The 18,127-nt window shown below is 41.9% G+C and overlaps 1 protein-coding gene across 2 annotated transcripts; it reads left to right on the top strand.

The window, feature by feature from the left end:
• The first annotated feature begins 2,726 nt into the window (after positions 1 to 2,726).
• Positions 2,727 to 15,203, top strand: dalrd3 (DALR anticodon binding domain containing 3). Of its 2 annotated transcripts, XM_084069158.1 has the most exons (13): positions 2,727 to 3,254; positions 6,580 to 6,887; positions 7,119 to 7,441; positions 8,382 to 8,440; positions 8,613 to 8,714; positions 9,955 to 10,019; positions 11,066 to 11,124; positions 11,474 to 11,556; positions 12,065 to 12,191; positions 12,302 to 12,360; positions 12,468 to 12,584; positions 13,162 to 13,230; positions 13,537 to 15,203. In XM_084069158.1, exons 1-13 carry the CDS (start codon positions 3,006 to 3,008, stop codon positions 13,654 to 13,656), a joined length of 1,740 nt encoding a protein of 579 aa, XP_083925284.1. In that variant the 5' UTR covers positions 2,727 to 3,005; the 3' UTR covers positions 13,657 to 15,203. The 2 variants fall into 2 exon arrangements, with proteins under 2 accessions (XP_083925284.1, XP_083925285.1); XM_084069159.1 differs by lacking the exon at positions 13,162 to 13,230.
• Positions 15,204 to 18,127: the final 2,924 nt, after the last annotated feature.

The raw sequence follows: 18,127 nt of genomic DNA, 5'->3' as shown, positions 1-18,127 counted from the left end.
GGTCTGCCTGCCTGCCTGCCTGCCTGCCTGCCTGCCTGCCTGCCTGTCTGCCTGTCTGTCTGCCTGTCTGCCTGTCTCTAGTTACTGGATATCTCACTCTTCATACCTGCAGCTTGTGGTGAGTGGTGTAGAATGCAGTCTATAGGGCAGCAGTCAGACACTTCGTCAGCCACAGAAGAGGTATTAAACTCTCACATAATTAGAACAAAGGGTAGCTATTTTGTCCACTTGTTTGAATACTCTTATGGTTGGTTTAATTAATTATTTTAAGAATCTTTGATAACATTAGGAATAGGTGCACAGAAACCTGATGTTATCAAGGTAAAGGCTTCATTTATTTGACTGAATATTCCTGACAGTGCTGTCTAGCCTACATCTCAAACAATGCACATATCCAACAACATTTTCAAACATCATCCATAGCCACCGTATGTGTTCCAAAGCAGATTTGATACACTTGCCCTAGCCATTTATATGTAACATAATTGTAAGCCAACAACATGATACTTCACTAATACAATCTGTGTTTTCTGATAGAGCCTGGATTGTTGGTTATGCACCTGTATGAAAGTAGAAGGCAAAAGCAGTAGATCTTTTGACGTTGTTTTATGGTTTTTGTATCTTACTGCTGCTATAAATTCCCATTGGCGTGTAGTAGCCTAATGACTGGTTGGTGCATGGGGTTGTAACGGAACCCATAATGCAGCTGTGATTTCATCACCAGCTGGTTGTGGGGTCCGTTTCCACCCCATGTCGCACAGGACATTATAAACACCTGCAGGTTGATGTTTTTGAAAGCTCTTTGAAGTAACATCACCTATTGAATATAGCAGTCATGATTTCTTCCCCACTGTATCCAATGCAGAGATACGAGGTGTTGTTCTTCAATGACACGTTTTCTCCCGGATTGCTAGTCACAACAAAAGGCAACCGGGAATTTCGTGTCAGACAAGAATGACACTGACTGACAGCTGACATCATGGAAGATATAGAAAAGAAAATCATAAAAAAACGGAATAAGAAATCATAATAATAAATGTTTATGTATGTGTCTGAAATATGCACAGCTATATTCTGAATGCTTGCTCGGTTACTTTTAGGGGCCTTGTGATGACATGGTTTTTCAAGAACACCTTCAAGACTGTATTTTCACAAAGGGGATTTTTTGTTTTCAAGCCTTTAAATGCAATAACTAATAGATAGACAAGTGACAAAAAATACAAATAAATAAAACAGCTCTTGTAAATGTTTTATGTTTATAATAAATATAATAATTTTGAACCTACTAACTGGTCCTGTTTCCTGTTTATCCATCACTTGATCACTGATGTACAGTAGGCCTACATGAACGACTAAAGCTTGATTTATTCTTGTTGCAAACACTGTAGATTGGCTATTTTTGGTGTGCGACACCTGCATGCAACTAGGTACAACTCATTCTTTAAGTGGCTGTCTGTCTTAGATTACAGTCTCATACATTCAATCATATCTCATTTTATAAAGAGGGTGTAAGTGATATATAGTTGTGTGGGCTGCAGTGGAATCAGAAGGTTCCCAGTTCGATCCCCGACTCCAACTGTGTTAGTGTCGAAGTGTCCTTGAGCAAGACACTTAACTGCTCCCATTGCTGCCTTGCATGGTTTCCTCTGCTGAGTGGGTGAATGTAAAGGATAAAGGTGCTATATAAATGCACCGTTTATTTGTAAATATATTTTGGTTAAATTAAGTGTTAAATAGCTCTATATTAGATAGTAATCATTGCTAGCCTATATATAGAGTGTTTGTTCAGTATAACATTGGTCTCCCTGTCTCTACAGCTCTTTAGCAAAGCTTAAAAAAACATTTTCAGGTTGGGATACCAATTTCATCACATTAGGAGGGAGAACTCATACAGGATACAGGGTAAACTGGAGTTAAATTGGAAGTGATTAGACAAATAAAGTGCAGACAAAAATACATTTGGAACCCTATAAAATGTATTTTCTGTTTACTAAAGAGCTGGAGAGGCAAATTAAAGAGACCCCTGTTACTGAACAAACACATAGTCATAGAATACCATACATAGTCATGAGTACTACTATCAGAATATAGAGCTATATCTTAACATAAACTTTTTGTTTTAACAAAATAAAAAATCACTTTACTCTTTACAACAGTGGTTCTCAAAGTGACCATCTGAGTTCCTTGAGGGGGTTCCAAATGGACCCTTACAGGTCTGTAGGCTAACTCTGAGAGAGTACAAATGGAACCAAATGGACCCTCTCAGTTATGGGGGTCCTTGAAATGAAAAGGTTTGAGAACCACTGCTTTACAGCACCTTTAATTTAAACTGTGGTCCACCAAGGAACCTTATTTAAGGAAGGGCCGCGCTAGACGCCGGGGATGCGCCATGACGCTCATGGGTGACAAACATTGCACCGGGAGTTTGATGAAATACATGGCAGTGAATGGAGCAGGCCGGACCAGCTTGTGAACAAACATTATTTCTTAACGATTGCGACCTTTGTCATATAATCGGTTCAGGAATATAAAAGAAGACATATCACAGGTTGTTTTCTAATCACTTGCTTTTCGATGTGCACAGTACATAATTTTATTGAGGCATCTAAAGAGTGCGACGAATCTGCCGGCTGGAATTGCTGGCTAGAGAAAATGACGTCGGTGGCCCTTCCTTAAATAAGCTTCCTTGTGGTCCACAAGGAAATAGACCTCGTGAAAAACAAACATTTGCATTCTATAGTTCCGCACAGAAATCAACCCAATGCAGTGTTTTTAACCTCAATACACGGAATCGATCGGTAGGCAGCCCCAACTGTCACAGGACCTATGCACAGGACAGGACGAATGATCGAGGCGTTTTTGAAAAAGAACATAGCTGTCATTACGGAAATTACTGCTATGTGTGAAGGCATGACCACGACCACGTCGTTGAATTTGTCCATAATATAGCCTGTGTTAGCAAGCAAACGTGTGGGGTTAGTGCTGCTGGTGGTGGTGGTGGTGCGATGATGGACAAAATCGAGGAGCCGTCGCCTTGTTTTCGGATCACTCCGACCGTCCGGGCGCTCAGCTCCGCGCTCCGAGGAAAGCGAGAGGATGTGTCCGACGCCGAGGGTCCAGACGGCGGCGACAGGGTGTCCGGCGAGCCGGTACAGGAGAAGCTCTGGTTCAAGGAGAGCAGCGCCAAGAACCTCCGCAACAGGGACTTCTTGTCGCCGACCACCATGCTGAACACGCTCTATGCGGATGGCCAGGTTGGTTGGCTTTGATACCGTAGGGCTGTCACGATTACAGAAAGAATGTATATATATTCAAGGATTTGCACAAATTGTCACGATTTTTCAAAAATAGCCCATCTACAAGCTCGACTGTAGCCCCTACGGAACCTCTCCCTCCGCTGTACGCTGTATAGCTCCGAGATGAGGTCCCTCGTTAGTTACTGCCGTCTGTTTTCGAAATGGTCGCACGTCGTCCACTTTACATGTTTCTTACCCCTTTCTGCACATCGTATCCAAAAAGTAAAGCATTTCCGCCACTCTCTCAGATGTTTGAAGTTTTAACGCGCCATAAAAGCTATCCAACGGGTTGAAGAAAGTATTTAATTTGCCTCGGTTTTCATCCGGTTCCATAATATTTTGCATTAGAAGATGCAATTCAACATTTGACCAGTAGGGTAAATAGTAATGTTATCTCTACGGGCGCAACTCTTGCGCAATGTCTTAAAAACCATGTAACCGGATGAAAACCGAGGCAAATTAAATACTTTCTTCAACCCGTTGGATGGCTTTTATGGCGCGTTAAAACTTCAAACATGTGAGAGAGTGGCGGAAATGCTTTACTTTTTGGATACGATGTGCAGAAAGGGGTAAGAAACATGTAAAGTGGCGACGTGCGACCATTTCGAAAACAGACGGCAGTAACTAACGAGGAACCTCATCTCGGAGCTATACAGCGGAGGGAGAGGTTCCGTCGGAGCTAGCTCGACTGCAGCGCTTTGAGCTTGTATATCTGCTATTTTTGAATAGCCAAAGTATAAAATGATGCTTTTTACCTCAAATCTAAAATGACACAGTTTTGAGGTTGATGGTTAAGTGTCACCCAAATAATCGCGATTAACGATTTAATTGTGTTTTGGGGCATTGAACATTATGGAACATAATATGAATAAAAACGTAATTTCTGCTTGCCTTTTTAGGCTTTGTAATCAAAAGTTGCACACATTAGCAGATATGACAAATAACTGAAATATACAAAGACAGTACTGACACATTTAATAATGTTATACTTTAGAACAGGGGTCTTCAACAGGGTGTCCGGGACCCCTTTGGGGTCCTCAGAGTTACTACAGGGGGTCCGCCAAATCTTTGTGTGATAGGATTTTTTTTTACCTTAACCATTTGAACCCTAGCATCCCATTTCTGAGGAGAACTTTAGCCAAAAAATAGAAGATCTACAAGATCACAACACCTGGCAGCGAGGCGTTGTGAGCTTGTAGATCGGCTATTTTTTGGTGTAGAGGGAAAAAAGAGCAGACCAAGTCAACAAAAATCTGAAACACCATTTTTATACAATATAGAGGGGGTCCCTGCTTCATCTCTCTCTCAGCTAGGGGGTCCTTGGCCTGAAAACGTTGAAGACCCCTGCAGAAAGATACAATTAAAAATAACAGAAATAGCACTTCATTACCGTTGAAAGCTTGTAGATCAGCTATTTCTGCTATTTTTGGAAAATGTTTGAACATTTTTCAACATGGAAACGATTATGCAAAATAATTGCGATTATGTAATACTTGTGACAGGCCTAGGCTTTGACTTAGCAAATGGAATCATCTGATTTGTTGCTGTGTTTTATATTTATTTACATTTATTTTGTGCTAGAATTGCTCCCAGTTGAATGAATGCACAGATTAGTACCAGGAAAAGCAGGAAAAAACAAACAGGGTTTGACAGCGTCTCTTCTTCATTTGAAAGGTTGCAGTGATGGAATAAATACTCAATTTCTTTACTTAAGTAAAAGTATCAATACTGCAGTGTAGAAATACTCTGTTACAAGTAAAAGTCCTGTAATCAAAATGTACTTGTGTAAAAGTACAAAAGTATTGGCATCAAAATATACTTAAAGTACCAAAAGTAAAAGTACTACTCATTTTTGTGCAGAATGTATGGGCTTAAGAATGTCCCATTTTACAAGTTCAAAAATATATAAAAATCTTTTGAAAATAGCAGATCTACAAGCTCTTGCGTTGCATCGTGACACATTGTGAGCTTGTAGATCGGCTTCAAATGGCCAAAATATATATAGGAATGAAGTGCTTAATGTATGTTATGTGATAATAATCTAAATCTGCAAAGTAACTAGTAACTAAAGCTGTCAAATAATTGTAGTAGAGTAAACAGTACAATATTTTCCTCTGAGGTGTAGTAGAGTAGAAGTAAAAGTATTGAAAATTGGAAATGCTGAAGAAAGTAAAAATACCTCAAAATTTTACTTAAGTACAGTACTTGAGTAAATGTACTTTAAGTAATGTTACTTTACACCACTGACAGGTTGAACTGTGGGACCAGAACTAATTATAACATCAGAATTCACGAATGAACAAACAAGTCTACTTGGTGAATGAAATTATTAAATTGAGTAAATACCCGGAGTAGCCTTTAAATATCCCTGCATGACTTTGTGGTCGGGTGGATCGTTCAAATGACCCCATCATGAATGATCACACAGTGAAAGCCTGCGGCAGCAATTAAGGAAGCCCTGACTGCCAGATGCAATATGGGTCACAGTCACACTCACACACATACATACACAGCTGCAAGCCTGGAGAGACACAACTGTGTTATGACGCTACTATGGTGCATTTAAATTAGAACAAATACTTTTTTTGCAGATGTGATTTTCTAGAGACGGCCATGTCATGAAAACCTAAAGCAAATTTTAAATAATTAAGCAAATATATCTTTATTTATTTTCACAAAATATAAAAATACAAAAAACAGTACACAAAATATTTAAAAAAAGAAGCCCAAAGGGCTTATACGAGGCCTCTTCCTATGTATAACAACATTAATAGAACATGATTTGTAAACAAAAAAATATGAATATAGAATTTCAGCCTGCATGCTGTTAGGATGATATTTCATTTTCATCCCTCACAGGCCTCTCTACCTATGTACTGCACGTTTTTATCTCTGTGTCCTTTTTTCATGTGTACATTTATGTATTGTTATATGACAGATAGCCCATTACCCCAATGTATTCTTTAGAGGGAGAGTCAAGACAAGGCTTTCGTGGGAAGGCCGTGCAGCGAAGTGGAGCCTACGTTTTGGGTCTGGCAGTGAGTGTAGCTCTTAAACATAACAAGAATGTATAAGAATAACTATTCGGATCACAGGTTTCACTCTCCACCGTTATCTCCCAACAAAGATCTTCTCTTATAGGGGTCCCTGTCACCAAATATTTTCAAAATGGGGTCCGTGGGCATATCCCTTATGCGTAACAATTTGGTAGTCCTTGACATGAAAATGTTTAAGAAACACCGTCTTAGCCAACCTATGTCTCTTCATTTTTTTGTCCACCCAGGTCCCTCCAGCAGTGATGTCCAAGGTCCTCTCTCTCCGAGGCAGTGGGGTTCTCCCTGTGGCCGGGGGGGAGGTGAAGGGCGAGGGGCTGATGGTGAGGGTGGACAGGCCTGCGTCCTTCAGGGCCATCCTGGCAGGTGGAGCTACAGAATACCTGAAGCCCTCGTGCCAGCGGCAGGGTAGTGTGGTGCTCAACTGCCCCGCGCTGCATCCCAAACCAAATGTGCCCAACCCTGAGACGCTGACCCTAGGCCAGCTTAGAACTGTTCTGCTTGCTGACCACATGGGGGCACTGCTGAGAAGACAGGGGTGAGTGTCAAAAAGGGCCTAGTAATAACAGTCTATAACCACAGTAGCGAATGTAAGGCAAGTCAAAATATGACCTGACCAATCGAAGCTTATGAATACATAAATACACAGAAAAGCAAATGCTCAGTGCCAGTTTATGCAGGTACACACACACACACACACACACACACACACACACACACACACACACACACACACACACACACACTAATCAGTGCTTATCTGTCACAGTTTCACAGTGTCCTACTGCCCAGTGCTCCCTGAACACAGCGACATCGTCGGCTTCCTCCAGACGCTCGGCATCGATTGGCCGACTGTCCCCGCCAACTGGACCAATGAGGACAGGGAGGAAAAGATGCAGGATGCGTTGGAGAAGTCATCGTACCGTGAGAGGGAAACGGACAGAGGCAGGAGAACAAGTGGCGGAGGAAGGAAAAGAGAGGAGGAGGAGGAGAAGGAAGGAGAGAATGAGGCAGCGCTCAGAGTCAACCTGAAACAAGTGTTCCAGGAGGAGGGTTTGCTAGGGTACGACCCCAGCCTTGGAACCTGTACAGGTGAGTTGAGGCAGGGTGTAGGTTTGGGAAATAGGGTGTAGAGTTGGTGGATAGGGTGTAGGTTTGGGGGACACAGTATAGGTTTTGGGCATAGGGTATAAAGTTAGTGGACAGGGTATAGGTTTGGAGGAAGAAGGTCCTCTAGTTTGTATGCGAACAACAGTTGAAGCGCAAGGGGGCGGGTGGGGAGAGAGCCTGACGACGCAAGCTATGTTAGTGCACTGAGTGGCAGTTGTGGCAAACGCAGTCCCCACAACATCATTTACGATTCTGTGCCTATCGGTACATAACTCGGACGGCACTTAGTCGACTAGCAGACCATCGGCCGGTCGTTGCGGGCACTCGCGCCTGGAGGGCGCGACTCCTCGGCCTTAAGGTCTGCTGAGTCGGCGCGCCTCCGTCATGGTCCGAAACTATACTTTATCGGCGAAAAAAAGTAGTCCGCGGTTGTTTGAAAAAGTATTGTCCCAAGCGGGAGTCGAACCCAGACTCCCAGTGGTAATGTTTTTAGAGTCTAGTGAATAGCGAGGTGCGCCACTGAGGCCGGTGCTGAGATTGGGTATTCGGGCTGTATTAGAATGTGACGTCCTAACTCTTCTAATGTAGAGGAAAGAAGTCCCCGCCCACGCGCCCGCCCAATAGTGCCTTCGGGGCGAGGCTTCCCAACTACATGCAAAAAGGCTGTTCGCAGTTTGTATAGTGAGTAGGACTAAATTAAGTTGTGAACATCAAAATGTCAGTTTAGAGAATCAACTACAGTTGATCCCACTGACTGCAGTGACAGTGTGTACTTGAGCTGTCAGTATCATTTGACAAATAAGTCAGTCACGCTTGTGTGTCACACGAGTCATTTGTCTTTCATGTGTTCCTTTCTTAATTCCTTTTGTCTTTCCTCTACATCCTTACTACTGGCTTATACACCTATTGATGTCTCTTACAGTGCACAGAGACAGCGTGTCCCACCTGGCGCAACTGGACAGAGCTACAGCCAACTGCATGGTAAGACACACACACACACACACACACACACACACACACACACACACACACACACACACACACACACACACACACACACACACACACACACACACACACACACACACACACACACACACACACACACACCAGCAAAAGAACGTTTAATTTACCCTCTACTTCTCTTCTTCAGGTATCCGCGGTAACAACAGTGCATGTGACATCCTGTCAAGATGAGTTCCGTCAGCAGCAGATAGCCATGCTGTGGAGAGCTAGTGGTGCTACACACACACAGGTACTGTAACAGGAAGTCACACATTCGGGTAGGAAATGCAAGCGGTGGGGCCTGTGTAGAGGCACATATTAGCTTCTTGCACTTAACAGTTACAGCAAGCGGTGGGGCCTGTGTAGAGGCACTCTGTGTAGAGGCATGCGTTAGCTTCTTGCACTTAACAGCAAGCGGTGGGGCCTGTGTAGAGGCATGCGTTAGCTTCTTGCACTTAAAGGATAATTTTGGACTAAGGTTTTCTTACCTTTTCTATGATGTTATGATATCTTAGGATGAATGGTACAGTAGAAAAATTTCATAACTCCATCCCGGGTCCGCCACAGCTTAAAACGTGCGCGGATAGGCCTTGCGTTAGATCACATATTTTAATAGCTTTTTTTTAATATATTTTTTTAGATCTGACGTTCATAGTGACAGAACAATTAAAATATGTGATCTAACGCAAGGCCTAATTAAGGATGATTTTAATTTATAAACCACCAATAGACCACCAATTAATAGACCACCATGCCCTCACAGTGTGAGGGCATGGTGGCCATGGAATTCCTGTTCTGGTCTGTTATCTGTGTTTTTCACATATTGAGACAATGTAAACAAACTGCTTGGCACAAATCACAAAGTAGTTTCTGTTCATTTTCCACAGGGCCATATTAATGCTTGTTACTCACTGTACAAAATAGTATTCAATGTCAGTCTAGTAGTTCAACATTCAGTTATTTTTTGGTTTGTAATCATCCACCAATGAGGCTTGTCTATTGTAGCTAAATCATTTGAGACTTTTTTGTTGTGGCATATTCACATTATGAGCTCATTTTCTGACCTTTTGAAAAAAGGCGGTAGATGTGTGAACAACACACGGAAATAATGAATTGAACTTAAGGGTTAAGGATGATTTTATTTTTAATACATGCTGTAAAAAATGTTAATTTCAGACAATAATTTATTAGTATTTACAAATAACGAATATTTGTTCGAGCTTTAAAGGTGTTATTACATCCCAAAAAAGGGTAATCAGGCTAATCTAATTAGCTAATATTTTGATTACATAAAATTGGGAATGGTGCAAGCCAATGAAATTAATTTATTGCATTTTCTATTTTATCGGTCGGTCTCCCCTCGCTCGTAAAAGACATCAAATAAAAGACAAATGATGTTGAGGTCACTTCCTCATTTTTCTGGTCTGTTTGGTGCGAGAGGCAAACTCAAACAGTTAACTCATTTGCTTTAACAAAATATTTCTCTCCAGAGACATCTGGTATGTGGGCCAGTGAAGACTCCTGGTTCGCACCTCACTGCAGCCCAGTATCTCCAGTAAGTTCTCTTCTCTTCTCTTCTCTTCTCTTCTCTTCTCTTCTCTTCTCTTCTCTTCTCTTCTCTTCTCTTCTCTTCTCTTCTCTTCTCTTCTCTTCTCTTCTCTTCTCTTCTCTTCTCTTCTCTTCTCTTCTCTTCTCTTCTCTTCTCTTCTCACCAGTTTTCCCATACAGTTTGAATATGACATATGCTGTAAGTCATTGCATTTCACATCTCTAATTCTCCCAGTAGACAATCTAGACATCAAACACACTTCAATAAGCAATACATTGACATATTAGTGTGAATTAGCACATATAATATCACAAGTATTTGAGCCCAGACTGTGCCAGACTCTGATCAAAAGGTGGAGGAGGCAGCTAAGCAGCAGTGAAGCAGGCAGCAAGACAAGCAGAGACCTAGTGAATGCAAAGCTGTATTGAAAGGGACCTCCTTGTTAAGTTGTGAGCTCTGATTGGAGTATGAATGTGTGACGTAATGACCAGCAGAGCTGTGAATGGGCAATAGGTAGTCTGGGAGGCATTGCCTCGGAGTTTGGACAGCGGGGGCGCGGCCACTGCGTTGTGATTCAAATCAACAGCCAATGAAGAATAGGGGGCGGGATCCACATGCAGTGGGTGTTGCATCTAAATAGGATCGACGGGAAAATATTTCCCCTTGAGAAATTTCGACCGCCATTGTTGTGTACTGCTGTTTGCCTCTCGTCGGACTTTTTAGACGAGTTGCAACCGGTAAGAGGCGTGTCCGCTCAGATTCAGAGCGTGACGTACATCCCGCCCACAAATACAGGGGGTTTGGCCCAGAAGTTCCTCGCCGAGCCGGCGAAAACTTCTGGGAACTCAGATTAGGCAATAGGAGACTAGGCTGATGTTGTCAGCTGACTGACAGCCGATTACAGCTGAGGCATGCAAGACTTCCGTGCCCTGCATGAACTAACGCTATGCTTGATTTATATGAATTCCTGCTGCATTCTGATGTTTTAAGCCATGTCAAATTGATGGAAAATACTACGTCGTTATTGTCTCAGTATTGACTCTGTTTTCCAGGTTGAGAAGAGTTCAAATGAAGGAAGCCTCAGAGATGAAATATGGAGATCAAGTGGAAGGTGTGTGTGTGTGTGTGTGTGTGTGTGTGTGTGTGTGTGTGTGTGTGTGTGTGTGTGTGTGTGTGTGTGTGTGTGTGTGTGTGTGTGTGTGTGTGTGTGTGTGTGTGTGTGTGTACGTACTAAGTGTCTGCAGTAAGTAAAGAAAGTAACGATCTTTTGCAATGGAATGCTAGAATAAAGCAAAAGAATAAAAACAAAAAAGGACATAATTTGAAGAAAGTAAAATCAGGTGGTGATGTACTGCAATTAATGACGCTGTGAAATGCGAGAAAACATGTTCAAAGAGCGTTTATCACTTTCTGTGTGTGATGTGACAGCAACTGATGTGAAATGTCATCTGTTACCTCAGGTCAGACATGGGATGAAATCATCAAGGTCATGACCTCTTCCACTGTCAGATTCGAGCTATTATCAACAGTTCACACCAGCCCTGTGAGTTCCCCTATAGCCCTGTGCGTGCGTGTGTGCAATGGTTGTACATATGTGGGTTTACACTCAGAAATGCTCAGTTGTATGATCATATGTTATTTCTTACATGTAGTACACACATACCGTATTCTCCGCACTATAAGGCACACCGTCAGTGCGCCTTATAGTGCGGATGCGCCTTATAATCCGATGCGCCTTATATATGTATCAATATTGGTTCCCTTGGTTTCCGCACTATAAGGCGCGCCGTCAGTGCGCCTTATAGTGCGGATGCGCCTTATAATGCGGTGCGCCCTATATACGTATGAAAATAATACATTTATTGAAGGTGCGCCTTATACTCAGATGCGCCTTATAGTGCGGAAAATACGGGTACACACTGTGTATGTGTAAGTGTCACATACATGTACTGAAGTGATTATGTTACAGTTGTAATATAGTTTGCGTTGCAACTCAATGTCCTGAGTGATGTGATTAGATGAGTCAGAATGATTGACAGCTGTCTCCTCAGGTTACATTGGATGTTCACAAAGAAGGAGGTGTGTCCACCAAAGGCCCAAGGGGCGGGGTGTTTGTAATGTATAACTGTGCCAGACTACACACTCTGTTTGACAGCTATGAGAGAGGAGTGGAGAAAGGTGAGTTCAAAACGACAAAAGAAATGAGCAAACTGCAAGTCTGAAGTGTGTGTTTAAGTCAAATGTTACAAAAAAATATTATTTCAAAATGATGTTTTGTGTTTCCATAGGACTGTACCCAGAGATACCTGAAGAAACTCAGCTAGACTTCTCTTCTCTCAAAGAAGAGGTAAAGTCCTCTCCTCTCCCTTAAAATGAAGCCTAGACTAATAAAACCGATTTGCATTGATCTTCTATAAGTTAATCTGTACATGTGTTGTTTTTTTTACTTGACAGGGGGAGTGGCTTCTCCTCTTCAATTACCTCATTCCATTCTCTGAGCTTCTGGACCAATCAGGGCAGGCCCTCGACTGTGAGGGGGGAGGAGCCAGGCTCAACATTAAGTCTGAACAGGTCAGAAGACACATACATATCAATCATTAAGTATGATTTTTAAGCATTGCTACATGAGAGGCTGTGCCATATTGTGATACCACGGCTAGCTGTGTTGTTAACACTCTTGACCTTGAACACTTGTACTACATAATCACGGTATATCATGTCATAGTGGCTTGTGTAATATTGATTTTAGAACATGGTTGCCAGAGATTAGCAACAAGATTCACCCACATTTTTGTCCCAAAACATGGTTTCTAAACAAAAGCTTGCTGTGTAGCAGTGGGTCATGATTATACAATGGAGAATTCTAGTTCAACTGTGTTATAAAGTAACAGAAGTATTGTAATTGTAATTAAATTGTAATCCCTCCACATCTTAAATAAAGTCCTATAAAATTAGCAAGTGTTTGTCTTCTAAAATGAACAATAAACATTAAAAACAAGGGACATTGCAACAGGAAAATGGTTGTGACAAAATGTTTGGTGTCTTCTATGTAATATAAATGTGACTTGATTCTATATTACAAAATATGTGTAGGCGTCTGTGTAGCTATGTAATACATATTACTATACTGTATGTGTCTGTATTGCAGATTTGTAAATTCTTGGTGTCTCTCAGTAAAGACTTCAGCTCTTACTACAACAGAGTCCATGTACTGGGGGTGAGGACACGCACGCACGCATGCACACACAAACATATGTTACTGCTCTTGTGTGTGTTTCTCTAATGTTCTCTACCATATGGTACGGACTGTGTTAATAGCCCATTGACCAGTCTGGTGACTTGTTATTACTGACACAATGTGATTAGCCATCATGAAAAACACCAGTTCACTATGAGTTCAGCTACATTGATGTTGTATTTCTCTCTCTCTCTCTCCTTTTCTCCCTATCTCTCACTCACGCTTTCTCTTTCCCTATACTCTCCTTTTCTATTTCTGTTCCTCCCTCTCTCTCTCTCACTGTAGGAGCCATTGCCTCACCTCTTCAATCAGATGTTTTGTCGTCTCTACCTGTTAAGAGCATTGAGAGAACTCTACCACAGCGCTCTGGAAACGCTTAACCTGCCCCCCATCAGGCAACTATAGCCCCCACTGTCTTCACACACTGCTATTGGCAAATCTAGCCGCATCACTTGCCCCTATCAGACAACCACAGTATAGCCCCCACTGTCTGCACATGCTGCTATTTGGCAACTGTAGCAGGTTCACACACTTAAACCTGTCCCCCATCCTACAACAACAGTATAGCCCCCACTGTCTTCACATGCCCCCTATTTAGCAACTATAGCCCTCACATATAACATGTTTAATCTTGCCATTATGTGGCTATGACTGTAATGCTTCAAGGTGATTTGAACGTGCCCCTGCTCCATTTGGCAGCTATACATGTTGCCCCCCCCAAAAAAATGCTTAACCCATGCACAATGTTGCCCCCCCCCCCCCAAAAAAAATGCTTAACCCATGCACAGTAAAGTCCTCAGTGTTCGTTTTTGCTATTGAGAGTGTAAAAGGTGACTCAAATGGACCTTTACATCCAAGTCCGGGGTAACACTGAGGAGTTTTACTGGAAACGCTTAAAAAGAATTAGCCTTTAATCTCATCCTTTGTCTATACATCCTTGTGTTGCTGCGCTAATATCCTATACAACCCCAAGTCTGCATCACATAACCCCAAACTTTTACTAAATCTACATTTCCAAACTAAATGTTAACAGTGCCAAAACCCCATCACTATCCGAACCTTATAACTAACTGATTCCCCAGTGGTTCTGCAAATCCTAATGCCACCAGTACAGTATTTATAATTATTTTCAAATTGACTGATTATTGTCTTAATCATTTCCCTGAATGTCACTAGTAGTCTCTCACAACGTATTACTGTCACTGCCTGAGGGTCAAATAGTAGTTTTTAATGAGCCCATTTCCTCTGTGTTGTGCACCTTATAATTGACAATGGCATATAATATATTTATTGTTGGATAAAAGGAGTATTGTACAGACTCGCTCAGTCTCTATGTCAGTTTTGCCACTTTGCATTTGTTGCTAAAAGAGAAATGGGTGTTCGCTCTCTGCAAATAATCAAATGGCAGATAATCAGAATTATAGAGTTCTTTGCACTCATGGGAATTTTGGGGACGTGTGTTTTGTGTTTTAAAAGGAAGTAAAAAGCATGCAGGCTTCAGAGCGTTGTTTTTGTTTTTTTACTTAAAGGCATGGTCACACATACATGCCTGAAACGGATGCATCCCGTTCACTTCTACGCTCATAGCGTGGAGCGGGGAACTTGGACCACGCGTCAACTAATAGGATAGAAGCACGTGGCTGCCTGACTCCAATTGGTGAGCTTTAAGCTTGTAGTTTTCTTCCAGTGAGCCAACCACTCCAACATAAGTTGGTTCCCACGCGCGTCACTTCTGGCACTGCCCACAAACTGCAAGACAACTCGTTCAGTGCCTCAGCATGCCTTGGCTATTCTCCTTCAGACACGTATGTGGGACCTTGCACTAAAGCAATGTCGGCAGTCTGGGGCGGGGAAGGCTTTGTCAGAATATGTACCCAGATCAGCCGGGGCACACCTGTTTCCACTACGCCTGTGTACGGACATGCAAATAAAACATTTTAATGAGACGTTCAGCTATGTGCTCTTGTGTCCTTTTTCATATAAGATACCCGAGGAAGGCAATAAGACCAAAACACTGTCTCATTAAAATGTTGTACGTTTTGTAAGACTGTGTGAGACCTTTTATCTTCCACACGTTTTTTTGCACAATGCCCTAAATGTCATAAACAGAGACAAGTACCCTCCTCCTTAACACACAGGTATTCATAAATAAATCTGTCAGTGATAATGAGCAGTCTTTAGGGCAGGTTGTCATGTTGCTTGGAAATGCATGAAACGGCACTAGGCTAACAGGAGGAGATGAACCACATACAGAGAGGGAGACACTTTTTAAATTGCTCTTTTTGACTGCGTTGTCATTGAGTAAAAGTTTAAATGTCACTTGTCACACACTTGAGAGGAATAGTTCAAATCAAATCTATTCTTAGTTGAAATTGTCTTCTCATTTCAGCTGTCGAAACCGTGCAAGGAATATTAAAATTCCATTTTGTTGGTGATTTTTGGTTTGTCAGTTAATAAACTGTTGATAATGTTACCTTAGTGCTAATGGATATTAGATCCAGGATAGATGCAATATGACTTCTGTGATAGCTACCACTATACATTTGAATACACTTGTATATACAATATACAGTATGTGTATTTATATACGTGTGTATGTGTGGGGGTGTGTATATGTATAGTACACATACAATATGCTATATACGTAGCGTATGCACTGTACACGTATACAGTCCATGAATATATACAGTCCACGAATAAGCCGTGACCTACAGACTGGAGAAGTGCGTCACTGGCAGCCATGTTGTCAGCACATACAGTAACATGGATGTCTATGGCATTCTGACCCCATTCCCCCCTTTCTCCCTCCGTCTCTCCCTCCATTTCTCCTGTCCTCTTTTTCAAGCGCTTCCTTCCATCTCTAATGCTTTATTCTTCACTCTCTCACCCTTCTTTTTTTTATCCCTCCTCTGCGGCTCTCTCATCCTTCTTCTCTCAAAATATACGATCCTGCTTTTAGAATTCAAAACTTTGTTGGCACCAAATCTCTAATACTTCATGTGATATACAGTATATCTCATAACATAATGTCAAGAAAAAATCCCTCTAGTGCTGTCCGACTCTGTCTAGAAACTATTCTGACTGGGAGCATCTCCCAAATTGTGTATAACTTTGCAGAACTCTCTCTGTGTAATGTTTCTCCATTTGACTGTACCCTCTCTGCCCTCAGAATATAAATAACTTTGCCAAACTCTGTCACTACGTAGTACATAAATTATGCCTCTTGTACACAGCATCTGTCACTCTTGTGTCTTGAATGTCGAGGTGACCCTGTCAAACCCTGTCTTCGGTGTGCAGCGTATGGTCCCTCCATCTACCCTCATACCACTGATGTACTGTAGGCATCACTGCTGATATTCTATAGATGAGTCACCATTACGCTCCAGTACCACACACTACCCTGAGGGCACTATCACCTCACACTACATGGACATACTGCATATGCTGTGAACACTGATGTGTCACTGTGGATAAAGCCCTAGAATATGATTGTCCGTTTGTATTTCCTGCTTAGTTTTTCTCTTCCCTCCTCTCATCCCCCTCTCCCTTGTTTGTTCTTGATGTTGTCATCTTCTTTCATGCTCTCTTCGTCATTCCCCTCCTCCACTGTTTGTGTACACTGCGTATACCTTAATAGTCATACAAGCTCTCTTTTCGCTCTACTATTCTTAGCTCATCCCTCCATCATGTCCTTCAAGGTCCTCGTTTCTCCTCTTTTTTCTCTCTTCTTCTCCTCCACTTCTCCACTTCTCAACCCCCCCCCCCCCTCATTCATGCATGCGCACACACATAAACACACAGTTGATTTGAAAAAATGCTTGGCTGAAATGTGGATAAATATACAGTTTAATGTGAATGTGACCCTCATCTTCTGAATTCAGTCAAAGAAGTCAAAGTGTGTTAATTATTAATGGGGGTCATCAGCTTTCTTGCGCAAATACTGATACAGTATGTATGCTCTACTGTACAGACAGTGTTTTCTGTGAGTGTTTCCATTCTGCATGCCCTACACATCGTCTCACAAATGGTAATGTGTAAATGATGTCACTATACCGTAGTTTGATTTCCTAGTTTCAAATAATACTTGCAGCTGGACCTTTTAATGTGGTTTTATGTGACATTGAATGAACAACCAGTAACATCAGCCAATACTGTTCTCTAGTCTACCATATAATGTGTACTACTCTGCCCTGAACTATACACTTCTATACAGTACATACCATTGGGTCGACGGACCAAGTCAACAGTCCCACACGATTACATTCTATAATTTTACACGGTAAAATCCTCTGTGTTTACCCTGAGAGAATGGTCCAGATTTGGTTAAATGTGTACATTATTAGAGTTACAAATGGATACATTAACAATGAGGATTTGACTGTGCAGCCCTTGCTTTGCTATGTAAATACATATTCACTATGCCTGACTGTACAGCTTGTGTTAAATGTTAAATGAGATGCGTATTACGTATCTGTTGTGCCATAGATACCTAATACTTTGGAAATTATTTTACTTTTACATACTCACCTATGGCTCTATACTGTATGCCATACAGTACAAAGCCATAGATGAGTATGTGGTTTCAGTGGTTAATCCCGATTTCAAAATATTGGTTGCCTATAATGCCCAAAATAGGGACACCAGGTTGAAAGTGGTTAACAGTCCACACAAAAATGACAATTGACATATTGACAATTCATTATGAGAGGAACAGTGACCCAAAACAACAGGTTGAGAATGTATTGCGTGAAACAATCACATGTGCATCCAGGCTCAATTTTGGTAAACAAATAATTGGTCTATGCAAACTAATAGGCGAGTGTGCTCCGGTGCGCAATTTCCGAACGCACCCCAGTCGGTGCTGGACCTGCGCACG

The sequence above is a fragment of the Gymnoscopelus microlampas genome (assembly GCF_963454915.1).
Source record: "Gymnoscopelus microlampas genome assembly, chromosome: 10".
In the NCBI taxonomy this organism is placed as follows: domain Eukaryota; kingdom Metazoa; phylum Chordata; class Actinopteri; order Myctophiformes; family Myctophidae; genus Gymnoscopelus; species Gymnoscopelus microlampas.
This window is presented reverse-complemented; position numbering and strand designations above follow the sequence as displayed.

Bases quoted from the DNA above. Each gene is read 5' to 3' on its own strand.
- dalrd3 (XM_084069158.1), top strand. From the start codon at position 3,006: ATGATGGACAAAATCGAGGAGCCGTCGCCTTGTTTTCGGATCACTCCG. The intron at 7,442-8,381 runs GTGAGTTGAGGC...TGTCTCTTACAG, and splicing joins CAGCCTTGGAACCTGTACAG to TGCACAGAGACAGCGTGTCC. The intron at 8,441-8,612 runs GTAAGACACACA...TCTCTTCTTCAG, and splicing joins GAGCTACAGCCAACTGCATG to GTATCCGCGGTAACAACAGT.